Consider the following 27,475-nt stretch of genomic DNA (forward strand, 5'->3'; position numbering starts at 1 on the left):
CCTTGCAGTCTGAGTGAATCATCAGACAAAAGAGCAATTTTAAATAAAATTGACCTTATCTCTTAAAATGCTGTTAACAAAATATTCTCTCCTTAACAGGAGGAGCTCGCTAGTTACAATTGAAGAAAATACTAGAATTACAATAGAGATTATTGGATAAACTCTTGTGATGTGGTATTAGGACAGGTATTGCATATTCTTGAAAAGAGAGTCACAGCCCCATAGGCCCTCTGACCTCTGGGATGTCTCCAGCCACTGGCACCATACACACACATAGAGCAGGAAGTGCTCCACTCAGGACAAGTTATAAATGGGATTTAGTAAGAATACGGGAGTGTACTCAAGAGTGTAAGAATACTGAGTGTACTCAAAAGGCATGTCCACACAACTGTATCAGCCTGTCAGCTGTTCAGATGTCACTGTGCCTTTCTGTCTCCTGTGCTTTCCTGTGCTGAAAGATCACCTCAATCCTGCATTTGAAACCTTTGAGTCCTGCCATCCTGTAATAAGTGTTCTACAGTTCCAGAATGCTCTTCCCCTGGATCCCACAGTGTCCCACATCCCCAGTCCAAAATGGGCAGAGAGCTGCTCCCTTTGACTCCCCTGAGTGTCACAGCCATGCCACAGAATGGTGGGTTCCCTGGGAGAGTTCTGGGAAGATCCTGGACAGGTTCCCACCTGGCTTTGGGCTCCTGTGTTGCTCTGGCTCTGTTGAGGTGGGCTCTGAGGGGCTGGTGGCTCCTTGGGAGCAGCCAGGGCTGGGAGTTTCCAGGCCCTTCCATGTGCCATTGGCTCCCTGTGCTCCACTGGGGGGGTGAGCAAGGGAGCATTCACCACGTAACCTGAAAAGGTTATGCACTTCTGTGACAATGAGAACACTCATAAGCAAAAGTTTTCTATCAGATTAATTTCATGAGGGATATGCATGCTTACAGCTGCTCATGAATGGATGGAGTTTAATGTGTAATGACTACCCACTACAGTGACAACCTATCTCAGTCTAACTGCTGCCAAGTACAGGGACATCTTCTGGTGATAACTATTCTGCTTGTAAAAGGCACAGTGTATTTTAAAAATACTTCAAAGAGATTTATAAACATCAAAATAATCATACCATCTGAGAGACAGGCAAGTGATATTGTTCTATTTTGTAAGTAGAAAAACTGAGAAAAATATTATATAAATCTCTCCTCTGAGATGATATAACTCTAAAACAGACATAAGAATAGAGAAGAAAATCTATCTACAAATGTTCTACGAGTGTTGGAAGCAAGGGAACCTGATTTCCAATCTCTGTTTCAAGTACCAACATACAAAAGCCAGCACCTTTGATCAACCTTGATGCTGAAATGTTAGACCAGTTTAGCAGACAATACAACAAAAAGCAGATGTTAGCAAATTCTAGTTCAGAAACTGAACATGACTGCTGTTAATTAACATAGCATTTGATATGTCCAGGAGGAAAGTCTGATAACCTGCTAAAAACATACCTATCTTAAAATATGTTACTTTTCTTTATCATTTTGCAGGTCATTGCAAGTGTATTAAGGAACTTGTCCTGGCGAGCAGATGTAAACAGTAAAAAGACTCTAAGAGAAGTTGGAAGTGTGAAAGCATTGATGGAATGTGCTTTAGAAGTTAAGAAGGTATTTTCTATAAGTGATTAAACTGAATCTTTGAGAGATTTCATTTATTTTACACAAAACACTAATGTGACCATTGACCATTTTTGATAACAGCAGTTGCTGAAACAGTTGGTGTGGCTCAGGTAATTTGCCTGGAAGAAGAGTTTGATTTAACATGCAGCAGACCACAATGGAGCAATAGCACCTCAAAACTAGTACTGATCTGATTTTATTTATGAGGGTTGACCACTTTTGCTTTTCAGTTTCATGAGCCGTGCTGTTAAAATAGTCTTTTTTATAATTTTGTCATTTAATAAAAGCTCTTTTCAGTTAGTTAGCAGGTATCTATGACTTCTTTGGTGTGTAGATGAGAGTATATTTCGTCCCAGAGACTCCTGCCAACTGGTCTTCAAGCCCTTTCTATCATTGTGGCAGCAAACAATTATTGAGGCACGTATTTCTGATACGTCTGGGGCAGGCATTACCAAATCCATGGCTGAAGGAAGGAGCAAAGTGAACAAAATACATGTGCACTGCTGCCTGCACCCACCTGACCACCCCAGAAAGCAGAATTGGAATGTACACAGCTCCTTGAAGCTAGCTTAATGGGTTTCTGAGAGCCTAAGGTCAATAGCTGAAAACTTCTCCTGTCATGTTGCTGTTTTCCTAGGAATCCACCCTGAAAAGTGTTCTGAGTGCCTTATGGAATTTGTCAGCTCACTGCACTGGGAACAAAGCTGACATATGTGCTGTTGATGGTGCTCTTGCATTTCTGGTTGGCACACTGACATACCGGAGCCAAACAAACACTTTAGCCATCATAGAAAGCGGAGGAGGAATACTAAGAAATGTTTCTAGCCTAATTGCTACTAATGAGGACCATAGGTAAGTACACTTCTGACAATTTTTAGTGGTTCCACTTGTATGTTTATTAGACAGTTTCTATGAACAAACCTTAATATGAATGTGTGTATTAAGTATAGTAATTAAAAACAGTTAATTTGTAGTACATTTGAAGAAGTGGGTATTTCACTTACATAACAGGAATGTGCAAACAGATTAAAAGCTTCTGCTTGCTAATGATGAACTGTACTAAAAGCTAACTATTCATATTTGTAATAGGATTTGGTTAGCATTCAGATAGAAGCTAGTGGAAGTACAAGTTACTTGCACAGGAGAATTCTTATTTACCCTTTGTACGGGCAAAACTAATTTCTAGAATAATAGGTTTCTGTTTTGCTTTGTCTCTTACCCTTTTGAAATGCCACTTACGGATGTTTGTTTTCAATTACTCAACACCAGGCAAATCTTGCGAGAGAACAGCTGCTTACAAACCTTGTTACAACACTTGAAGTCACACAGTTTGACAATAGTTAGTAATGCATGTGGGACCCTGTGGAATCTCTCTGCTCGAAATGCAAAGGACCAGGAGGCGCTGTGGGACATGGGAGCCGTGAGCATGCTGAAAAACCTGATTCACTCAAAACACAAAATGATAGCCATGGGTAGTGCCGCAGCTCTACGGAACCTCATGGCAAACAGGCCAGCAAAGTACAAAGATGCCAACATTATGTCTCCAGGATCAAGCCTCCCATCCCTCCATGTCAGAAAGCAAAAAGCACTGGAAGCAGAATTAGATGCTCAGCATTTATCAGAGACTTTTGACAACATTGACAACTTAAGCCCGAAAGCATCTCACCGCAACAAGCAGAGACATAAGCAAAATATATACAGTGAGTATGTCCTGGATGCCAGCCGCCACGACGATGGGGTGTGCAGGTCAGAGAGCTTTAATGCTGGCAATATGACTGTGCTCTCTCCATATGTAAATACTACGGTATTGCCTGGCTCCTCCTCTTCCAGTAGAGGAAACACAGAAAATTCTCGGTCTGAGAAAGACAGGAGTGTTGAAAGGGATCGAACAGTAGGTATAAATACCTATCATCAAGCTGCAGAGAGTACTGGGAATTCCTCTAAGAGAATAGGAATGCAGATTTCTACTGCTGCAGCTCAGATTGCCAAAGTTATGGAAGAAGTAACAAGCATGCACATTCCACAGGAAGACAGAAGTTCTGGTTCCACTTCTGAAATACACTGTTTGACAGAAGACAGAAATGCCCAGAGGAGATCAGCCTCTGCCCATACTCACTCAAATACATACTTCCCAAAATCCGAGAACTCAAACAGGACATGTCCTGTGCCTTATACAAAAATGGAATACAAAAGAGCTTCAAATGATAGTTTAAATAGTGTCAGCAGCAGTGATGGCTATGGTAAAAGAGGCCAAATGAAACCTTCCATTGAGTCTTACTCCGAAGATGATGAAAGCAAATTCTGTAGTTATGGCCAATATCCAGCTGACTTGGCACACAAGATTCATAGTGCAAATCACATGGATGACAATGATGGAGAACTAGACACTCCTATTAATTATAGTCTTAAATACTCAGATGAGCAGTTAAATTCTGGAAGGCAAAGTCCCTCCCAGAATGAAAGATGGGCAAGGCCTAAGCATATAATAGATGATGAAATGAAACAAAATGAGCAAAGACAGTCAAGGAACCAAACTGCAGCCTACCCTGTGTATACTGAAAGTGGAGAGGACAAACACATGAAATATCAGACACCTTTTGGACAGCAGGACTGTGTTTCTTCCTTTAGATCAAGAGGATCTAGTGGCTCAGATCAGAACAGAGTAGGCCCAACTCTTGGAATGAATCAGAAAGTAAACCAGTCTTTGTGCCAGGTTGATGATTATGATGATGATAAGCCAACCAACTATAGTGAACGTTATTCTGAGGAGGAACAACATGAAGAGGAAGACAGACCAACTAATTACAGCATTAAGTACAATGAAGAGGAACATCATGTTGATCAGCCTATTGATTATAGTTTAAAATACTCAACAGAAGTTCCAGCACCTTCTCAGAAGCCATCTTTTACTTTTCCAAAGACTTCTTCAGTGCAGCTCAATAAAACTGACCATATTCCCCCAAGCAGTGGGAGCACATCAGCTCCCTCAGCTGGTTCAAAGAGGCAGAACCAGCTTCACCCAAGCTCTGCACAGAGCAGAAGTGGTCATGCACAGAAGAATGCCTCCTGTAAGACTCCCTCTATTAATCAGGAAACTATACAAACTTACTGTGTGGAAGATACCCCAATATGTTTTTCAAGGTGTAGCTCTTTGTCATCCTTGTCATCAGCTGAAGATGAAATAGGACGTGATCAATCCGCACGTGGCACAGATGCCAATAACACACTGCAGATTGCAGAACTCAAGGAGAACAGTGGGGCTCTACCTACAGAAAGTGCAGCAAGTGAAATCACATCAACAGCACAACACATCAGAACAAAATCCACTAGACTTCAGACTTCTAGCTTGTCTCCTTCTGATTCCTCTAGACATAAGGCAGTTGAATTTTCTTCAGGTGCCAAATCTCCCTCAAAGAGTGGTGCCCAAACTCCTAAGAGCCCACCAGAACATTATGTACAGGAAACACCACTCATGTTCAGCAGATGTACTTCTGTAAGTTCCCTGGATAGTTTTGAAAGCCGTTCAATTGCTAGTTCAGTTCAAAGTGAGCCTTGCAGTGGAATAGTAAGTGGTATTATAAGTCCCAGTGACCTTCCAGATAGCCCTGGACAAACAATGCCTCCAAGCAGAAGTAAAACACCGCCGCCTGCTCAAGGAGTTCAAGTTAAAAGAGAGGTACCTAAAGGAAAAGCAACCACTACAGAGAAGAGAGAGCCTGGTCCTAGACAGGCAGCTGTAAATGCAGCTGTTCAAAGAGTTCAGGTACTGCCAGATGCTGATACATTATTACATTTTGCCACAGAAAGCACACCGGATGGGTTTTCTTGCTCTTCTAGCTTGAGTGCTCTGAGCCTTGATGAGCCATTTATACAGAAGGATGCAGAGTTAAGAATTATGCCTCCAGTTCATGAAAACGAGAATGGAAATGAAGCAGAACCTGAAGAGTCAGATGAGACAAAGGATAAACAGAAGAAGCCAGAGAAGCCAGCTGAAGCAGAAAAAGACATTCTGGATGATTCTGATGATGATATTGAAATACTGGAAGCGTGTATTATTTCTGCAATGCCAACAAAGTCTTCACGTAAAGCCAAAAAGCCTTCTCAAGCATCTGCTGCAAAAATACCTCCTCCTGTAGCCAGAAAGCCCAGCCAGTTGCCAGTTTACAAACTTTTGCCTTCACAAAGCAGATTGCAATCGCAAAAGCACGTGACTTTTACACCAGGAGATGATATGCCACGGGTATATTGTGTTGAGGGTACGCCAATAAATTTTTCAACAGCTACATCTCTGAGTGACCTGACAATAGAATCCCCCCCAAGTGAGCTGGCCAATGCAGACAATGTGGGTGTGGGAGCAGAGTCAGGAGAGTTTGAAAAGCGGGACACCATTCCTACAGAAGGCAGAAGTACTGATGATTCTCAGAGAGCAAAAAGCTCAGCTGTGACTCCCCTTGGCCTGGATGATGACAAAACAGAAGAGGGTGATATTTTGGCTGAGTGCATTAACTCAGCTATGCCAAAAGGAAAAAGTCACAAACCTTTCAGAGTGAAGAAGATAATGGATCAAATTCAACAAGCATCTTCATCTCCAAGTAATAAAAACCAACCAGAAGGTGACAAAAAGAAGCCAACATCACCAGTAAAGCCTGTTTCCCAAAACAATGAATACAGAGCACGTGTGCGAAAAAGCATAGAACCCAAAAGCAATGCTAGTAATGAAAGAGGCTATCCAGAGAACAGAGATTCAAAGAAACAGAATCTTAAAAATAATTCAAGAGAGTTCCACGAAAAATTGCCAAATAATGAAGAGCGTGTAAGAGGAAGCTTTGCATTTGATTCCCCTCATCATTATACACCTATTGAGGGAACTCCTTACTGTTTTTCACGGAATGATTCCCTCAGTTCTTTAGATTTTGATGATGATGATGTTGACCTTTCAAGGGAGAAGGCAGAATTAAGAAAAGGAAAAGAAGGAAAGGAAATTGAAAGTAAAGAGTGCTCTAATGCAGAACAGTCTTCAAGTCAGCAGCCAAGTAACAGGACACAAGTTTGTCAAAAACATCCAGCAGGCAGAAGCCAGACAAAAGCTTTCTCTCAGTCAGCTAAAGATATTCCAGACAGAGGAGCAGCTACAGATGAGAAAATGCAGAATTTTGCTATTGAAAACACACCTGTTTGTTTTTCTCGCAATTCATCTCTTAGCTCCCTGAGTGATATTGATCAAGAAAACAATAACAACAAAGAAGGGGAACCTGCAAAACATCCTGAGGCTCCTGAGCCACAGGTGGAACCCAACAGACCACAGACTTCTGGTTATGCACCTAAATCATTCCATGTTGAAGATACTCCTGTGTGCTTCTCTAGAAACAGCTCTCTGAGTTCTCTTAGCATTGACTCAGAAGATGATCTTCTGCAGGAATGCATTAGTTCTGCTATGCCTAAAAAGAAAAAGCCCTCAAGAATGAAGAGTGATGGTGAAAAAAATAATTCCAGAAACACAGGTGGTGTACTAGCAGAAGATTTAACACTGGATTTAAGAGAGATACAGAGGCCAGATTCAGAACATGGCTTTTCACCTGATTCGGAAAACTTTGACTGGAAAGCTATACAAGAAGGTGCAAATTCTATAGTTAGTAGCTTGCATCAAGCTGCAGCTGCTGCATCACTGTCTAGACAAGCTTCATCAGACTCTGACTCTATCCTTTCATTAAAATCTGGTATTTCTCTAGGGTCACCATTTCATCTTACCCCAGACCAAGAAGAAAAACCTTTCACTAGTAATAAAGGTCCAAGAATTATTAAGCCAGGAGAGAAGAGTACACTGGAGTCTAAAAAAGCAGAATCAGAAAGTAGGGGAATCAAAGGAGGGAAGAAAGTGTATAAAAGTATGATCACAGGAAAAGCACGCTCTAATTCAGAAGTTTCAAGTTTGAAGCAACCACAACAGACAAGTGTGCCTTCAATTTCACGTGGTAGAACAATGATCCATATTCCAGGAGTTCGAAATAGTTCTTCAAGTACTAGTCCTGTTTCCAAAAAAGGACCCCCACTCAAAAACATGAATTCCAAGAGTCCCAGTGAAGGCCAAAGTTTGACTAGTTCTCCAAGAGGAGCCAAATCATCAGTGAAACCTGAGCCAGCTCCTGTGACTAGGCAGCCATCAGGGTTGAACCAGAGTGGATCAAGTAAAGGACCTTCTAGATCAGGATCTAGAGACTCCACTCCTTCTAGACCTCAACAGCAACCATTAAGTAGGCCTCTGCAATCTCCTGGACGAAACTCCATTTCCCCAGGAAGAAATGGTATCAGTCCTCCCAACAAACTGTCACAGTTGCCAAGAACATCATCTCCTAGCACGGCTTCAACTAAATCCTCAAGTTCAGGTAGAATGTCATACACACCACCAGGCAGGCAGATGAGCCAGCAAAATCTTACAAAGCAAACTGCCTTACCTAAGAGTACCAGTAGTATTCCACGAAGTGAATCTGCTTCAAAAGGGTTAAACCAAACTCTCAGCACTGGTGGATCAAACAAAAAGACTGACCTATCCAGAATGCCATCCACAAAGTCTAGTGGAAGTGAATCTGACAGATCTGAGAGACCTGTTCTCGTTCGTCAGTCAACTTTTATTAAAGAGGCTCCGAGCCCAACTCTGAGACGGAAATTAGAAGAGTCAGCTTCATTTGAATCTCTGTCACCTTCCAGGCCAGATTCTCCCACAAGGTCCCAACTACAGACCCCAGTTTTAAGTCCTTCTCTTCCTGATATGTCTTTATCCACTCATTCACCTGCCCAGAGTAGTGGCTGGCGAAAATTAGCCCCTAATCAGAGCCCTACTATAGAATATGATGGGAGACCAACAAAGCGTCACGACATAGCTCGTTCCCATTCTGAGAGTCCATCTAGGCTGCTGATCAACAGATCAGGAACGTGGAAGCGCGAGCACAGTAAGCATTCCTCATCACTTCCTCGTGTAAGCACTTGGCGGAGAACTGGAAGTTCCTCCTCAATCCTGTCAGCTTCTTCAGAATCCAGTGAAAAGGCAAAAAGTGAAGATGAAAAGCAGCATGGAGGTTCTCTCCCTGGACACAAGCAAAGTAAGGAAAGCCAAGCACCAGCAAAAGGTACTTGGAGAAAAATAAAAGAAAATGAAATTCCTCAGATAATGAATGATCCTCAGCATTCTTCTTCAGGTGCCACAAATGGCTCTGATTCCAAAACCCTCATCTATCAGATGGCTCCAGCTGTCTCTAAGACAGAGGATGTGTGGGTGAGGATAGAGGACTGCCCAATTAACAACCCTCGATCTGGAAGGTCCCCAACTGGAAATACTCCTCCTGTTATTGACAGTATTTCAGAGAAAGGGGGTGTGAATGGTAAAGATCCCAAAGAGATTCAAGAAAAGCAAACCCCAGGGAATGGAGGTGTTCCTGTTCGTACCGTTGGCTTAGAAAACCGTCTGAACTCTTTCTTTCAGATAGACAGTCCAGACAAGAAAGGCACTGAAACAAAGCCTCTGCAGAATAATCCCGTTCCTGCACCAGAAATTACCGAAAGTACTGTTAGCGAGCGTACTCCATTCAGTTCCAGTAGCTCAAGCAAGCACAGCTCCCCCATTGGTGCTGTGGCAGCAAGGGTGACTCCTTTCAACTACAATCCGAGCCGCAGGAAGAGCAGCGTGGACAGTAGCTCTGCTCGGCCCTCACAGATACCAACCCTGGTGAATAACAGCACCAAGAAACGTGACACCAAGTCTGAAAACACTGACTCCAGTGGAACGCAAAGCCCTAAACGTCACTCTGGCTCTTACCTGGTAACTTCTGTTTAAGTGCAACAAAAACAAAAACTGATGTATTATATACAGCAGCTACTTAGAAACTTTGTTTCAAATGAAACAAAAAAAAAATGGGGATTGATTTTTTTGTTTGTTTGTTTGGTTTGGTTTTATTTGTTGTAAATAGCTTTGATTCTTGTTAGATGGTCCTTGTTCTGGAAGCCATATTTGATAGTATACTTTGTCTCCACTGGTGATATTTTGCAGGAATACCTGATTGACAGTTTGGAATAAAATTGCTAAAGCAAGTGTATTTGTACAGTATGTTTAACATGTATTCCCATGTTTAACATGCATCTTATCCCATTATCCTTTGAATATTGCTTGTCATTTAAATAATGGAATAGCACAATAGAAATGATGCAGTCATATTGCTTTACCAATAATTTCTAGATTACAGGCCAACTAAACTACATCAGGGAAGAATTGGTATTATTTATGCAAAAAAATTACTCATGTTTAGTATTTGTGAGTTCATCTAACCCAGTAATTAATCATGTGGCTGTGAAATTCACAGTAATATGGTTTCCGCTGAACAAGCTTTCCTAGCCTGCTTTTCTGCATGAATGGAACTGATGGTTCATTTTATGAAGTAATGATTAACATTTCTGTGGTCACATAATGTGCATAGATAGTTATGGTGTAACAATTTACACTTTCTTTGTGCTCTGAAAAAGAAAAAAAAACCAACAAAAAAACAACTGTGTAACTGTAAAACCTTGAACAAAATTATTTTACCTGAATTAGATTTTATCTTAAAGTAGGTAGAATTTTTTGCTATGCTGTAACTTGTTGTATATTCTGGTATTTGAGGTGAGATAGCTGCTCTTTTATTAATGAGACGTGGGTGATGTCTCAACAGAGACTAAAATGAACATTTCAGAATAAATTATTACTATATGTAAGTTGTGTGTGTTACTTCTGCATTACATAAAAATACAGGATTTTACTTTGAGATGTCACCATATAATGTGGTTGTATGCACTTAACACTTAAGGCCTAATTTGGGATAATCCTGCACCTCCAGTATCTGTTCTTCCTTATCACTGGCAAATGGCTGTTGTAGGATGCTTTTAACATTTGCAGGATGAGGCCCTACGTCTTCTGTAATATATTTGTAATTGAAACAGTTTCACACATCTCAGGTGCATAACAAGGCTAAAGGCAGGGTATTTCCAGTAGCCACGCAGTATAATTGTTCTCATGACTGCAAGCCTGAAACAATATTGTATCTATACAAATAATATTTGTAAAACAAAACATTTTTTGATTGGGGATATAATGTAGAATGTGAAATAATGACTATAAGATGAAATTTTGCTTCTATTTGCGCTCTGTGGTGGTTTTTTTTATTTATTTATTTTTTAAAAAATTATGAAGGGAAAAATATCACAAGAATCCCATGGCAGCAAGAAATTTGTTACCGTAGTAGAAAAAGAATTTTATGCAAAACATGACATTTGCTGCCTCGAGCCTTTTCGATGAAAATATAGATTGTGCTAGAACAATGCTTAACAAAAACCAGATTTGTGCGTTAAAAATATAAATATAGTCTGAATTTAGATGAGGATTACTTCAAAGTAGTATCATGAGAGAACAGAACATTAACCATTCTGTGCATGTTTAAACAAACCATGAAATGAAATGGTATATCGGTTTTGTTGTATCTCAACTGGATTGTTCTAAAGGTAGCTTTCTAAATAACTGATATGTCAGAATGCCCTGATTTCAGGAAGCCCTGAAATAGAGCAATTTACCATTATGGTAGCTTTAACACAGTTGCAGAGTGTATCACTTCTGTGGCTTTTGTACTTCTGATACTGAAATGAATCAGTTGAATTCATTATAAATCATGCACTGATTTAGGAACACAATCAAGACACTATCAGCAGACAGAAGTCAATTTATATAGAAGCCAGTACCAAAAATACCTGTTTGGCAGAAGTGGTATCTTACTTGCTGTTTTGTTCTTTGCTTCCTGTCAGATTTTCTTAGAGACATGCCATGTTCCTGTATCACCTTGTGAACCTGTTAAAAACAGCACTCCTCGTGTTAGCATTTGAAATATTTTGCATACAAGTATCTTCATTAAACTTCTAATATGAATGAATATTTAGTGTCCTTTTAAAGATGAGATAGAAACAGATTATGTCATGTGTTTAAAGTCAGGACTTCCTGCTGGAGTAGAGTATGGAACTCCATTCTTGAGTTTTAAATGAAAGACCACTTTTGTTGTAAATGTTTTGATTTTTTTTTTATCATTATTTTGTGCTGGGCTTTTAACAACTAATACAAAAATATACAACACAATCCAGAATAGTTGTTTAACACCGGCATTACATATTTGTCCTGTCAATTAAAGAATTAAAGGTAAACTCATTCTCAGAAAATAAATTCTGGTTTCAGTTCTGTTACTGAAAAACTACTGAAACCAGTTTTTTAATCAGAAGATAATGTGAAACTATAAATAATTGTATGCGTATCAAACACCAGAATGTCTTTGAAAATTATAGTGGCTTCTTGATATAGACTTGGGGATACTTCATGATCATTATAATTGGAAAGTTTCTCTTAGTATCCATTTAAGTAAACCTATATTTGTAGCAAAGACAAGCTAGAGAAACTTTCCAACTATAAGGGTAGTGATACACTAAAATATGCTTCCCATGGGAGTTGTTAAATTTCCATTATAGAAGTTTTAAGAAGAGGTTTATGAAACATCTCATAGGGATGGACTGTAGTATATTTCATATTTCCTGTGTGCAGAGATGGGTGATCTTTTGAAATCTCTTCCAGATCTACATTTCTCTGATACTTTATCTAAAATACTTAGTATCCACTAAGAGCCTTTCAGAATATTTAAAGACATCCATGATGTTTGATTTATGATGGGGATATAAAGTTATATTCTTTAAGCCTAACTAAAAAACAGATCCCAGAAATATAAAATCAAAGATACGAAAAATGGATGCTATAAGTATATTTGGTCTTGGATTTTGTTAATGATGTCAGAGTCACAATAGTCAGATTTGATTTATGCTGCTAAAGATAATCTCTCGTTCCTTGGTTTTATTTGTATGAAATTGCCACAGGAGGTAAGAGGACATTATTTATGTCAAGGCAAAACAAAGAGTAGCAAGGAGCTAAGGAAACCAAGACTCAATTTACTGTTCTGGGATGCACTGCCTTTCTTTCTATCAATTTTGGTAGAATTTTTTGTGACTTATGCTCAGACTTATATTTGTCCTTGAAATAGCTTATCATATCTAGTGCATACCAAACTTATACTTAAAAATCAGTTTATACTGAAAAATAACTCATAAAGCTCATTTCAGACTGTCTTCTAGCTTTGTCCTCTTTATGTGAAAAGCAGAGATCTGACCTCCCCACAATTTCTAATTAGTTCACTTTTTAAAATGTGCTTCCATTTTAGTTTCTTGTAGTGTGCCACAGTTAAGGCTACTGCTCAATTTCTGTGTAAGCTCTTCTGACTAAATATTGCAGTCTTTAAAGGGGAATTAATCTATTTCTATTTTTCATGTGCATTCTCTATTGAGAGTACTTTCTCCTGAAAGATTAAAGATAATACTCACAGCTCTGTCAGATATGACAGCTTAAAAATTGAAAGCCTTGCCATTGTTTCCGGATGAGACTGGAGTATTGTTTCAAGTAGGGTTTGGCTGCAGAATACAAGTATAGTTAATGCTATAAATGTCAGTAAGCTGCAGTATTCTTCAACACAGAAAAATACCTTTGACAGCTTTGGGAAGTTAGGTGCACTGTCTTTGGTAAAGGAGGGAGATAAAAGGGACAGTTTCAGAGTGAGTCATGTTGTCCTAAGGATGTATTTTCCTTTTTTCCTCAGTCAATTGCATAAGCTGTACCAGAGAGAGAAGAGCTTATGCACAAATTAATGAGGCATTATTTTGAAGTATACCAGTAGACCACAAAACTGCATAACCTTTGCCTGATAATCTGAAAACTGAATTTTTGGATATCTACTTTGGAGTACTTCATAGCTGTCCATCCCATTGATCCCCTTAATAGAAGTTGATATTACCAACAAAGATAACTGTGTTAGCTTCCTCTTTTTTCTAAAGCATAACGATCCATACTATTTCTAGAACTGAGGAAATGGCATGTGCTGTTCACAGAAGTTTTCTTCTCCATTCCATGCTTCTGGCTATGAATTCTGGCTCTTATATGACCATTCACTTGCTCACCTCTTACCTTCTCTCCTGATGGGATTAGTAGGATTCGTGCTGCTTGGATATGCTGAATTTGGTCAGTACATAGTTGGACAAATGCCACCTGAGCCAGCAAAAAAGTAAATAAAACAGCTAGGGCTGGTCAAAAGAGGTTGGGATAGTTTACTTTATAGAAGGTCATTGGATTGAGCCTTTACAGGCAATTTTAAGCATATGTGCCAAGTTTCAGACCTTCACCCATTTTGACACAGCAAAAACAAATTGAAGTTGGGGTTGTTTTTTTGGGGTTTTTTTGGTTTGGGTTTTTGGGGGTTTTTTAACTGAATTTTTGCCTAATGGCCTCTAGTGCTTTGCATTTAAATACCTTATATTCAGGTAAGTCCTTAATCCTGGAAATTCTGACAACTAACTTCAGAAATATTACATCAGTATATGGATGTGGAAAAGATACATTTCTTCATCAAAAATACCCCCCCCAAAAAAAAAAAAAGTACCACGTGTAAACTTCTGGGAGACTGTTTTTAGATTTGCAATATTAAATTCAATGCAGTAAATCCTTCCAGTGAAGAGATTTATTGCAACTATTGCATTCCTAGAAGAGGCTTGAAGAGGGAGGTAACATCTCCCTTTCTTAATGAGGTCAGTATTGTAGGGATGATCTGGAAAATGTTTAGGTGGACTCTTCATACAAAGAAGTTGTACAGTTACTACAGTTACTAGATGCCTCCCAAATATATTTCCTATCTAGCTTACATGAAATAGTACAAACAGCCATAAGAGCATCATTAAAAATCACATGTAGAGTTCCACCTAAATATAACTTCCTACATCTACTGTAATGCCTTGCAAAGTTGGATCCATCTGTGTGACAGCTTTGATCTTGATGAGATGTGTGATTTGGATGAAGCTGTGAATCAGAAGTGAAGTGTCAGTTAATGTAAAGCATGATTTTCTCCACATGTTTAAAACTCTGAGGACCTTTCTGATACCAAATTACCCAAGTGTATTCGCTCTCTGGTTCCACAGCCATCTCCTTTGCACTTTGACATTTAACCAGAAGAGATGCCCACTTTTAATATCATTTCAGATCACATGTAGAAATAAGATTCCTGCATCATAGTTTCCTATATGCAGAATAACAGTTTGTATCTGTAAATGTGTTTATAGAGAATGTTACGTAGCTAAGGTTTTTTGTCAGAATGGTAAGTTAACTGCTTATGTGTTGTGTTTGGTTACATATTGGAAGTGCAAGGGAATTTGGTGTGGTGCTTTAAGAGTTCACAACATAATTAATGCAGGTGTCAATTAACTTGTGATGCCAAGATGAATTTTCTGCTGTAAAGTTTCAGTTTACCAGATATGCTGTTTACTTACTCTAGGATTGGGGAACGCCTCCCTAGTAGTTTTGCAAATTACCTTTCTTAGGAAATTTCCACACAGTTACAGGCTCATGTATTAGTGAATTTCTGCCACTTCAAGATTTAAAGAAATTATTCGTATTTTGCTGTTTGTGAAAACATCCTTTGCTTGAGTGGCTGTAGAATTGCAATTAGAATATCAGGAAGATGTAGAGGGAGCTACCTCCCTCAGTAAAATGCACTTCTGTCCAGAGCTCAAGCCATACATAAAAACAGTATATCTAATGCCATCCTTTCTGGTGGGATCTAACATGAATAAAGCTTGTGCTGGTTCTCTGCAAGTAAACTGTCATCCTGTGAGATCAGATGAATTTGCCCACCTGTGTTGTTTCTCTTGAACAAACTTGGCCCACAATTATCTTTCCTTCAGTTTTGTTGTTTGCTTCTGCCTGAGATGCATTACTGTTTATATCCTAACTCTGTAATTAATTCTTTCTTCAATTATTCTAATGTATTTTGTTTCACAGTATACTTATTCTGAATTTAGTCTTGCTATGCATAATTTATTTATTACCTGCAGTGTTACATAAAATTTCCTCCTGATTGCACCTTGTCAGAGTGGAATTGTTTTCTTGGCTACTACTGAAAGTTAGGTGTCTGTCCACTGTATTGGAAATATTACTTCATTTAAAAAGGAATTTGTTGTTAAGAGACTTCAGTAATTCAGTATATCAGAACAAATGCTCTAAAAAAACCCCATGCATTTTCATTTTAGTGATACTTGCATTTCAGATGAATAAGTGGAAAAAAGAAGTTTGAAAACCTGGTTCACCTGTAGAGTTCTTTGTTCTCTTCCATGTTTCACCTTAGAAGGAGCTGCACAAAACAATATCTAGTTCTGACACAATACAGTTCCATAATCCCTCTATTACTTACAAAAGTTTCACAAGGCTTATTTCATTAGGACTCATAAGCATAGCAGAGACTAATTACAAAAGTCTTTCTTTCCTGTAAAGAATGAATTGTTTAGTCCCTGGTTAGACTATTAAGGGACCTAAGTTGATTAATTCCCAACACACATACATATATATATTTATATTTGCATACATATTTTACACTCCCCTATTCACTTTAGACTTTGACAAATGTATTTTAAAAAGGGCATTGTTGCTGATTACTAAGATCCCTTGTTTTCTAATAGTTGTACCACTTTTGATATTGAGTTCTGATTTGAGGACTGATTTTCAAGTTGTTCTAGAAAAAAGATGCACTTAAGTCTTTGTTTATATGCAGAAAAGAAAATTGCTTTGGTAGAAATTTAAATGTTTTATTAAAAAATATTTTTAAAGCATTATAATTATCACCTGCAATTTAAAATCAGTAGGGATCACAAAAACAAGGAGACTTTGAGTGATGATTATATTAAATACAAATGAAGGTAGGCTAAGCCTAATTCTGCCCTTTTTTCTCTAACAGTCCTCTGTGTGAAAAGCATATTGGTAGCAGGGAAGGACTTGTGCATCTTACCTGACTATTGCTAAGGTCTGGGATGGCACACATTCATACTGGAAGTAACTGGAAGAACACACAAATAGATGTAAAAGTTAAGCCATAAAATAAGAAAACTTCCTATTTTTTATTATTTTTTGTAGGAGTATTTTGTTATTCCACTGGATGATGAAAAGGAATTGGCATCCTTTTTTTCTTACTACACTGAGCAGCTGAACAGCTGTAATGGAGTATTTGACACTTTTGAGTGTTTTAAGTGGCATTGTTTAACCACAGTTGGCAATCAAACACTACTCAGCCACTCGCTCCCCTGCTGTGGGATGGGGGAGACAATCAGAAGAGTAAAAATGAGAAAACTGTAGAATCAGATAAAGACAGTTGAATAAACAAAAAAAGGAAGAAAATTATGATGATAGTAATAATAATAATGACAATTAGAGAATCTACAAAACCAGTTGCTTACCACTTGCTGACTGATTCCTAGGCAATCCCTGAGCATGAGCCTCCAGCCCACTTTTTCCACCGGTACATCCCTCAGCATGATGCCATAAGGTCTGGAAATATAATTTTGGCTGGTTTATGTGTCTCCCCCTCAACTTCTTGTGCCACTCAGCTCTCTTCCTGGCAGGGCATGAGAAACTTACTCTAGCAACAAAAACATCAGTGCATTTTCAACATTTTCATACTAAATTCAACATAGACTACTGTACTACTTACTAGAAAGAAAATTAACTATCCCAGCCAAAACCAGAACATAAATCATTTGAACTTGTTAGAAGTGAAAATCTAGCTGAAGTGAAAGCTATGAATTCAGAGCAAGTACTGTATTACTGTATCACACACAGGTGACTTTTGATCTTGGAAACTGGCTGTACACAGTTGTGAATTTACATAGCTGTCAGCTGCTTTACAAAGCTAGGATAGCTTTGGGAGGATAAAGAATGGATGTAAAACTGAGCTCTGTACTTAAAAGATACAGTCTTTGCAGTCAGAAGGAATGAGAGATGGGTAGAAATCCATGGTTTTCCACTTTGCCAGTTCCATTGGGGCCAGCTAATAGGGATTTGGATAGAATTTTGGCAATGTGGAGCCCAGAATTATCCTAAGGATCTCAGTGAAACACTGTATATATTGTTTGCTGTACATTAATTGAAGCAAGTCAAGGTTTGGGAATAGGTGACATAATCCAACAGACTTCTAGGTCCAAACACCATACAAGTAAGGCTGGTTGTTTCAAGGCCACTTGTCAGTTGCTCTTGGTGGTGCAGCTCTTACACAGATTGAAACATTTAAGCTTTAAGTGGCTTTAGAACATCCAACACTCCTAAAATAAGCTATTGACATTTATAGTCCTCTGCCACTTAGATGAACAGAAGTGGTGCTTCTGCTGATTCATAAAGAATGCTGTGTTGGTGTTCTCTGTATGGGCATGAGGTAGTGCCTCTTCTGGTAACACTTATGTAGCAGACAGGATTCTGGATCATTAAAACCAAAAGCCAGTCTATGGATTTAAAATCACAGAATTGCAGAATGGCTTGAGTAGGAAAGGGACCTTAGAAATCATCCAGTTCTGGCTCGAAACTCTGCCAGGGGTAGGGTCAGCCTTTGCAAGTCTCATGGTAAGTAAATACCAACAAAATGAAACTAAAGACAGCATAATTTTCTCTCTGTGCTGTTGAAAATTTACTGTTGAATGGACCTGCCTGTTATTTCCAACTTGAGTCATAAATCATGAAGCATTTTTCACAATGAAAGTTTTGCGTTTTTTTTTTTTTTTTCCCAGCCCTTGTATTTTACTTAAAAATATCCTTCTGGAATTCTCATTTACACAAACTGTGAAGCAAATCCTTCCCATGTTGCTCACTTCCCTGACTATTGAACAAATCAAGATTTCGCTCTACATCCCTGTTCTATGTTTTATCTGCAGTCCACTACAGAGCTGCTCCACCAGTCCAGGTGAAAATCTGCCTTCCCCTGAATAACTTCACTAGTCCTATTATTATATAGGTATTTTTAGCATCTTTAGACTGTGGAGTGTAGCCTCAAGTGAGAAGAAACTGAACACGGGTGCAATGTCTGAATAAGAGGTGTGTGTGACACTTCTAGTAAAACACTGTGTCACCTCAAATCATCTCCGTTTTCTTGGGCTCCTCCCACTTCCAGTTAGGGCGTTTGCATTTACCACAGGTGAACTGCAGCAATCTATCACAACCACTTTGAACTGCTATTCCGTATTTGTAGAGGGCTCTTGTTGCTGGGTTGTTTTGTTTGGGAAGGGTTTTCTTTAAGGTTTGAGGGGAGTTTTTTGTTTGGTTTTTGTTGGGGATTTTTTTGTTATTTTTCTTCCCCAAAAGTCATTAACAATAAAAAGAGTCTCAGTCAGGACACCTGACTTGCTGGTGACAGTGTATATAGAGACAGAATTCTCTGCTTTAGGGTTTTATAGTGTAATTTTCATTCCCCGCCCCTTCCCTTCCACTGCAGTGGCCACAGACACAGGAATAACCTCAGCAAGTTATACACAGCTTTCCAAGACTAGTATCCCTTTTCCTACTCTCCAAAGGCATTATCTGCAGTCTTGATGTTTTGCTGCAGATATGTCCAAGTCCTAGCCTCGCTAGCAATTGTACCTTCATGCTGCTTTAAATTGTTTAAAACCTGTCAGGTGTTGAGTGCTCCATTCCATTTCTGAGTCCAAGGCCAGCAGATACTTGGGAAATGCATGCAGCTACAGCGTGCCTGAGCTGGAATGCTTTGTGACCTACTTCTGTCTCTGAATTCCTCAGGCTGGAAATATGCAGAATTCAACTTTGAAATGTATTTCTTATGGCACTAGAACAACTGCAGTGATTGGATGCCATATACTCAGTGAAGTCATTCTACAATGATGATGGGGATTAAACTGACATGTCTCTATTCACTGCTTCATTTTAGGCATCCTGGTTTCAAGATACTGTGAATTCTAGCACCTGTAAAGGAGATTAATAAGTAATAGGAAGATCTGCAGAAAAAAACCCCATGCTTCTCCTGTGTGGTCAGTTATGTTCACCACGTGATCCAGTCTGTAATTCCACAAACTCCATTTCTGACAAATTTTAAATTATTTTTTCATCTGAAAAATATGTGGAAAATAATTTTTGTCTCTGTTCCCTTTCTATTTCACAAATGCCGGCACACACTATGTCTCTTTTGCAACACTAAATTTTAATATTCTTTTCCAAGATAAGCCATTAATATGTTGGTATTTAAAAGCTACCTGAATTTGAAGAAAAATAAATATACATGCAACTGTCAAATAATACAACATTAAAATACCCAAAACCTTTCTCAGTGCCCTCTATTAGGTGGACTGACTGAGGGCAATCTTTATATGCAATGATGGTACTCACCAACTGCAGCTGTGCTCACTGCTTTAACATACTATCAGAGCACTGTTTCTCAAGGAGATTTCACCAAGGAGACTGCTTTACAATCAATCTGAGAGACTAAAACCACTGTAGTAATCTAAGGGAATAGTATGGAGTAAATTTTAGTATTTTTTCATTAAGTTTTAGCCTATTTTTCAATTTTAAATAATGAAGCTGTGGCAATGCCAAATAAATATTTCTTAGCATTACTTCCTAAAAAATTAGATTTGATTGTCCTTTGATTCAAACCCTGATAGAGCACTGTCTGCAGAGAGAGATTTATGTTTATACCCTTTTGGTGGGTTCAGACCTCTGTGTCCCAGAAAAGGGCAATGCATATTGTTCAAACCAAATGGCAGTAACAAGCTGTAGGATGACCACGTTTCATGCAATAGGCAGATCATGAATGTGCCCTGCACACTTCATGCCTGCACAGACAATGAATATATTGTACCTGGTTTGTCCACATCCACCCTGTGCACGCACCTTGCACCAACACCCCTCTCCTCCCTGACAGCCCACATCTGTCTTGCTAAAAGCAGGTGACCGCAGTTGACAGAAGAAACTTCTGCCCATGTTGGCTGATGCACAGATTTAAGCAGTGACAACCTGGACAACAGGACAACTCCCAAGGTAATGGCAGCTCTTGACACTTATTAGGTGGTAGAGATCTCAATAAAAAGTCATTCAAGAGAAAGACAAGTGTGTATAAGGAATGGAGATTTAAAATGTGCAAAGAAAGAAAAGCACAGGAAATCCATTATCAAGCTACTGCTAACAAGATGAGAATGCTTTGTTGCTAAGCAACAAAATATCTAAGTAATTATTTGTAAATGGATTACCTCTTAAAAAGCTACCTTTCCTCTGTATCAGTCAGTTTGAAAGTAATGTGGAGACAACCCTCAAAAAACCTGTCTTTAGCACTGGACAGGTGTTGTATCAAAAACTTCCTTCATAACCGGCACACCTCATTTGCATAACCTTGTTTTTCAGCTGAGGAGCTTGTTGAGTCATGTTTGTGAGGAGCTGCCAAGTCGCTGAGCTGGTCCCAGAGAGCTGCAGTCACACTTCCAAAAACTGCTTGCTCCTGCTGATGCGACACAGTTGTGCTGTTCGTGTTTTCCGCAGTACTTTGTGTAGTGCATTCATTCTGACAGAATGAGAGAAAAGACTGAAGACAACAAAACTCCTCATCATTCAAAAACCTGAATAGACAATAACTTTTTAATCTGTGTCACCCTGATTCCTTCTGAAGCTTCTCTGTAACTATTAACTCTTCCAAGTTTTCATTAATGGTACTTGCAGTTCTCCCCTGGGGAAACCAGTGTGTTGCACTTGGGTCTTAGCATTCCCTATTCCATATTTCGTTGCCAGCTAGATACATTGGTGGAGCAGAAAAATTAAAAAAGACACCACCACAGATAAATACTGAATAGATGCCTTCAGTTCTTTGTCCTGGTACACTGCTGCTGTATGAAGAGGGCACAAAATAAGACATGTAAAATTCACAGGGTGACTGAATGGTTGAGGCTGGCAGGGACCTTTGGGTGGCATCTAGCCCAACCACTGCTCCAGCAGGGCCACCAAGAGCTGGTAGTCCAGGATCATTCCCACACAGCTTTTCAGTATCTCCAAGGTTGGAGAGACTGCCACCTCTCTGGGCAACCTGTGCGAGAGCTCAGTCACCCTCACAGGGAAAAGGAGTTTCCTGAAGTTCAGAGGGAACCTCCCGTGTTTCAGTGTGTGCCCATCACCTCTGGTTCTGTCACTGGGCACCCCTGGAAAGAGCCTAGATCCACCCTCCTTGCACCCTCCCTGCAGGGTTTATGTACATTGGTGAGATCCCCTGAGCCTTTTCTTCTCTGGGATGAGCTGCTCCGGTCCCTCTATGGCCTTGGTGACCATTCACTGGACTCTGTCCATTGTGTCTGTGTCTGTCTTGTCCTGGGGAGCCCAGTGCGGGGCCTGGCACTCCTGGTGTGGCCTCCCCAGTGCTAAGGGGCAGGATCACCTCCCCTGCCCTGCTGGCAACACTTCTCGTGATGCAGCCCAGACACCACTGGCCTTGTCACAGTGGTGTCGATAGGCACACGTCGCTGGCTTATGTTCAGATTGGGGTCCAGCAGGAGCCCCAGGGCCTTTTCTGACAAACTGCTTCCTGGCGGGGCATTCCCCGCCCGTGCTGGTGCCTCGGGCTGTTCCCAGCCGCAGGACTTGGTTCTTCCCACGCTGGCTTGAGGCTCCTGTCAGCCCCTTTCTCCAGCCTGTCCGGGTCTCCGCGGACAGCGCCACGAGCCTGTGGTGCACCAGCCCCGCCGCAGCAGCACGGGTGCCCCGCTGCTGCGCCACCATCGCTAAGGGCGCACCTGCCCTCATCCACAGCCCTAGTGAAGGTGCGAGACAGGAGTGGCCGCAGTGCTCACCCCGCAGTTTTCCCCTGAAGCTTTAGCCGGTTTTTCTCGTGTATTTGTACAGGAAGCGGTGGTAATACCAAACAAACATTTCCCGGCACTTCTTAAGACAAATCGTTCTTTGATTCAAACTGCGCTAGAGCTCTGTGAGTGAAGGGCACCACACAGCGGCTTGGCGCCCTCCGAAAACACTTTGCGTCGCCCACCGCCACCCTGTGGGCTCGTATCTCATAGGTGCCTGCAGCTCATTGTTCACGGGCGTGTCACAGCGTTTCCGCACATCCCCAGAGATCCAGCCCCGCCCGCCGCCATTCCCGCCCCACTCCCTCAGCCTGGCGGAAGTTGCGTGCACGGCCTCGGCGCCGACGTCGCGCCTTCTCACAGGCAGCAGTCTTTGACAGATAGCTCTATTGACCAATAGAATCTCGTATAGAGGCGTTGGGGGCGGGCCCTCCCCGCCGCCGTGGCGCGGGCGGGGCGGGGGAGGTACTGCTGTCATGGCCGCCGCTGCCGGAGCCGCGTCCCCGGCGGACAAGGAGAGGTACCGTGAGCACGGCTGGTTTGGGAGCGGGTCTCTCTGGGTTCCTTTGTTTATGTGTCATTCAGGGCTCGCGAAAAAGAAAAACGCGCGCGGAGGAAGGAGTGGTGGTTTCAATCCCCGTGGAGCGAGGGATGAAGGTGGTTGAAATTAAATCCCTGTGGGACGCGGGGTGGTGGTGACACTTGTGTGCTTGGGAAGTCACTAACGGGACTGGAGTTCCCAGGCAGAACCCAGAGCTAGTCGGCTCATGAAGATGGCAGTAGCAAAGAGTGGAGAATACCTCGGGACAAGAGAAGGAGAAAACAGTAGAAGTTGAGGTGATTTGGACTGGTTTTTAGAGGCAGCCAGGAAGGTGATCCTTGTCACTCTCTTGTCGTTCAGCTAATTGGAATCTGTCTGCACCATATGTTTTACTCATTTTAACTATTTTCTTATGCTCTCATAGATCCTTATTAAAATCAATGCGAGCCTTCTTCCACATCCCTTGGTCTTAGCTAGTTGGTTTTTTTTAATTGTCTGATTAGTATTATTGAGGTTCTGTCACGTTAATCGCGTGTATGTGCTTGACAGGTGTAAATCTATTGAAAAACCTTTAAGCAAGTTTCTAAGAGTGCAGTGTTTCAGTAGCTTTTATAAATGTACCCAAATCTGGGGTGATCTCTGTGTGAATTAAAAAAAAAAAAAAAAAAAAAAAAACAAAAAAACCCCCCAAAAAACAGAAAAACCAATCACAGAACTTAGCTAATAGTGTAGTGAAACCTTTTCAGAAAATTTCTTTTCAGGGAAATATGTGTGTTCCGTGCTTCAGGATTGTAAGAAAAGGTTCTATTCCAGCTTTGTGGTTTTGGTTTGAGTTTTTTTTCCCCCTCAGAATGGGTAGTGCCATCCCTTGTACACACAGTGTCCCAGAAAATGGTGTGTTATCATGCAGAGTCCATGGTAACTCAGAGTGGGATTATGCAGCATCTAATTAAGCAGTCTAGGGAAAACAAATGGTTCTTCTAAGCTGCTGTGGGAACTTCTGTGTTGTAGCCATGACATTTATTTTCTGTTTTACCAGGAAAATACTGCATAAGCACTAAGGAGTTGATATAGCTTGCTTAAACTCGCTGATTTCTCTTTTTAGATTCATTTGCATTTATCCAGCTTATTTGAATAACAAGAAGACAATAGCAGAAGGAAGAAGGATACCTATAGACAAGGTAATTTCATGGGTGGCAGGGAAAATAGGGCATTTTGTTTTGCCATGCAGCAGTGTGTAGAGTACTGGAAAATACATCTCTCTGATCTTTCTGTTCCCCCATGGCATGGAAATAACAGTGTATTTGAAGGTAACCTAGTGCCAGCATGTGAATTTAGTAGTAGAGTGCTGAGCTGAAGTGTTTGCTTTCATGGGAGCAGCACCTTGAGCAAGCAGGTGAAGTAATGGGGAGCTGAATACACTCGGCTGCCTACACAGATAGTTTGCAGAATTTGAAAGCAATGCAGAAAGGAGTAACTAGCTATGACTGGGTTCTGGTGACTGACTGGATGAGCCTATACTCTGTGTCCTGTGCATGTGACACACAGGCATGGTAGTTATTGCTGCTTTGGATCTGTCCAGAAGTAGTTTTTTGTCACGTCACCCATTTGTAATAATTTTAGCAAGTAGTTCTGGGAATATAAAGGGCTTTCCGTACTGCTTAGGGTTTGAGGTTTTTTTAAAAATAAAATCTTTCTTGGGTATGCAAGTTGCCTACCAAAGGTCTACCTATGGGAGCAATCTGCTGCCCTGTGGATAGAAATTTTGTGGGTTTTTCCTCCCTCAGTCCTTTCTGTAAGTTTGCTGTTGCTGATTCACAGCTTTTGGTATCTCTGTACATACAATAACTGTTAATTTCAATTACTTTTTCTAAGCAATTCTTTAACTTGCTCCCCCTAGTGAATTCTAGCTCATCTGTTTCCTGCTGTCTTAGCTATGGTTTTGGTTTTTTTTTTTTTTTTAATGTTTTCTAAAGCACAGCATCACTAACAAATGACTTCTACACTAGATTTGTACCTTCTCTTTCCCTATCAGCTTGTCCTAATTACTGAGTATAGGCTGGGAAAGTGGTAACTATTTTTTTTCTTGGCAGGTCATAGTTGAAAACTAATTAGTTTTAACATATTGTTTCAACAGGCTGTTGAAAATCCCACATCTACAGAAATCCAAGATGTATGTGCAGCAGTAGGATTCAATGTGTTACTAGAGGTAATTAAAATAAAGAGATAAAGAGTCCCCACATACAAAAAACCTCCAATTCATTATGCCTGTTTGTTTTCTCATCATTTCTATTTTTAATGAGCTGTCGTTCAGAAGTTTTGTTACAAGCTTTGCTTGCTGTATGTGATAACTGACCATAATCATGAAGTAAATGTTGCATTCCTGATGCAAGTCAGGAATATCTCAGATCTCTCAGACAATGTGACTTTTAAAGCTTATAAAAAATTGCTCCTGTTTTACCTTCCTTCTTGGAAGACTTTCCTGGAGGCTTAAAAGTGTGTCAGAATAAAAGTTGTTCTTCCAAGCTGCAACTCTGCAAACTAAGCTTTTAAAAACAAATGTTTTTAACCTTTGCAATTAGTCTTGTATAGGAATAGGATTCTGATAATTGGAATCTTCATAGTTCTTTGGAGTTATGTTTCAGCCAGACGATGTTAGCTTTTTGTTGCAGTACATGCTTGCTCTTTAAATAGTTTATTGGTTACTTTTTCCTCAGAGAACAAGTCTGGATTTCTAGAGAGGCAGCTTCACACATCATTTCGTGAAGTAATTATTAATTTAGAACTGTGTTGTTTTTTCTAAGAAGAATACAGGTCCTCATCCAGAGGTACCCGAAAGCCTGGTACAAAATTACTTTGTTCTTCAGAAGTATCTGGACAGCGCACACCATCTGTACTGAGAAACCTGTGATGTTTCATCAAGAATGAAGGCTATAATTAGCCAAAAGCAGTGATTGTGACCTATCACTTGCTATCCCTAGGTGTCCAGAAGGGTTTGTAGCAGTGGAGATAAAACAGAAGCCTGTGCCCCTATGGTCCACACCACTGGGGACATAAAATGATCCCTGTAATAAGTTTACTCACAAAATTGCTCAGGACCAGGAGTTGCTTTCAGCAGTGCCTCTGAAATAGTTGTGTCTTCCAATGCAAGTTATAATGCATTTCTCCCTTTCTGTGACAGAAGAATAAGATGTATCCCAGAGAATGGAACAGAGATGTGCAGTACAGAGGCAGAGTACGAATCCAGCTCAAACAAGATGATGGCAACCCATGTTTACCTCAGTTTCCAACACGTGAGTAGAGTGCCTGGATTTAGGTACCTCACCTGTTAATAAACCAGAAAGACTTGGTTTATTTTATGTCAACAGCCTGCTTAATTAGTTTTAACTATTATAAATCCTACAGTCTACCATTAAACCTCATTGCTTGTGTAAGTGAGTGGAATTAAGTTGTAAGCATTGAGTAAAGTTTGTAAAATGCTGTTGCCTTTGATTCTGCTGCTTCTGCAGCAGTGTCATTGGAGGGGCACGTGAGGAACATTGGGTGATTGCTGCATGGAACAAAGCATCTGTTCAGTTTTGGCTTACTGCTTTGTGGACATTTAAAACAGTTTAGTTCTTAAATGGTTAAATTCCACAATTTTTTAGGATACATACATCATCTGGGCATTAGAGTGGATGCTAAATTGATAAAACCCAATGCTGAGTTCAGGTGAATTTTCCACTGGCCATTTTCATAAATTAACAATGAAGCAGATGCCCTTGACAATTTAATCTTTTGCATTTTTTCTAAAGATGAATCCCTATATAAAAGAGAAACCGTATATATCTTAAGGAAAGGGCAAGAAGAGTGCTGGGTGTACAGTAGCATAAGAGTGCTGGGAGAGGGAGATGATTTAAAACCAGAGTCCTGCTGGAGGGCAGCTGTGCCATTCTAAAAATGTGTGCAGCTTTTGCCTGATCATTCTGTCACCAGTGTTCTGGACCAGTAGGAGGTGGAGGGAAAGAGTAGCAGGAAGCGTGTAGGCACTTGTGGCTTTTCCAGACTACGGTGACATTTATCAGTCCTGCATTTTTTTTTTCCCCAAGAATTTTTTGCAAGCTGCTTGCTGTAGCAGGGGAAGGAAGCAGATCTGCCAGGCTTTATATCTGTTCTTAACATAGCAGGCATGCATTGATCTCTCCCTGTATTTTAGGTAAATCAGTGATGCTGTATGCTGCAGAAACCATTCCCAAACTGAAAACAAGAACTCAGAAGATGGGAGGTAGTGATCAAAGCCTTCAGCAAGGAGAGGGAGGCAAGAAAGGTAAAGGGAAGAAAAAGAAATAAATTAACTCCTGGAGTCGCTGTTGCATCGCATAGTTGTACTTACAGGAAGTACAGATGGACACCATGCAGCGACTTTGAAGTGAAGATACAAGCAAGAAATGAAGAGGTGAAGCTGAGTAGAAATGTCTGCTTTTCTTGGAACTGGAATGCATGTAACTGCCTTGCATCTGTGTAACAATAAATCTCTTTTCACACACAA

The 27,475-nt window shown here is 40.3% G+C and overlaps 2 protein-coding genes across 10 annotated transcripts in view; both read left to right on the top strand.

Annotated features, from left to right (window-relative positions):
• The window catches only part of APC (APC regulator of WNT signaling pathway), a 94,710-nt gene extending 78,572 nt beyond the window's left edge, over positions 1-16,138 (top strand). For 8 of the 9 annotated variants that reach the window (XM_038125647.1, XM_038125640.1, XM_038125643.1 and 5 more), the window contains 3 exons: positions 1,530-1,646; positions 2,296-2,510; positions 2,928-16,138. In XM_038125647.1, the coding sequence (XP_037981575.1) occupies positions 1,530-1,646; positions 2,296-2,510; positions 2,928-9,486 (6,891 nt within the window). In that variant the 3' untranslated portion in view covers positions 9,487-16,138. The remainder of the gene's footprint in view (positions 1-1,529; positions 1,647-2,295; positions 2,511-2,927) is intronic. The other variant, XM_038125648.1, reaches the window with a different exon arrangement.
• A 6,703-nt stretch (positions 16,139-22,841) lies between these two features.
• On the top strand, positions 22,842-27,475 carry SRP19 (signal recognition particle 19). Its single transcript, XM_038125649.1, has 5 exons — positions 22,842-22,926; positions 24,053-24,128; positions 25,085-25,156; positions 26,129-26,240; positions 27,143-27,475. Exons 1-5 carry the CDS (start codon positions 22,883-22,885, stop codon positions 27,274-27,276), a joined length of 438 nt encoding a protein of 145 aa, XP_037981577.1. The 5' UTR covers positions 22,842-22,882; the 3' UTR covers positions 27,277-27,475.

This window comes from Motacilla alba, chromosome Z (genome assembly GCF_015832195.1).
Source record: "Motacilla alba alba isolate MOTALB_02 chromosome Z, Motacilla_alba_V1.0_pri, whole genome shotgun sequence".
NCBI lineage: Eukaryota > Metazoa > Chordata > Aves > Passeriformes > Motacillidae > Motacilla > Motacilla alba.

What these genes read in the sequence shown, in the direction of transcription:
- SRP19 (XM_038125649.1), top strand. Translation starts at nt 22,883, where the DNA reads ATGGCCGCCGCTGCCGGAGCCGCGTCCCCGGCGGACAAGGAGAG. An exon ending in GAAGGATACCTATAGACAAG is followed by an intron (nt 24,129 to 25,084) that starts GTAATTTCATGG and finishes TTGTTTCAACAG; the next exon opens with GCTGTTGAAAATCCCACATC. An exon ending in TTTACCTCAGTTTCCAACAC is followed by an intron (nt 26,241 to 27,142) that starts GTGAGTAGAGTG and finishes CCTGTATTTTAG; the next exon opens with GTAAATCAGTGATGCTGTAT.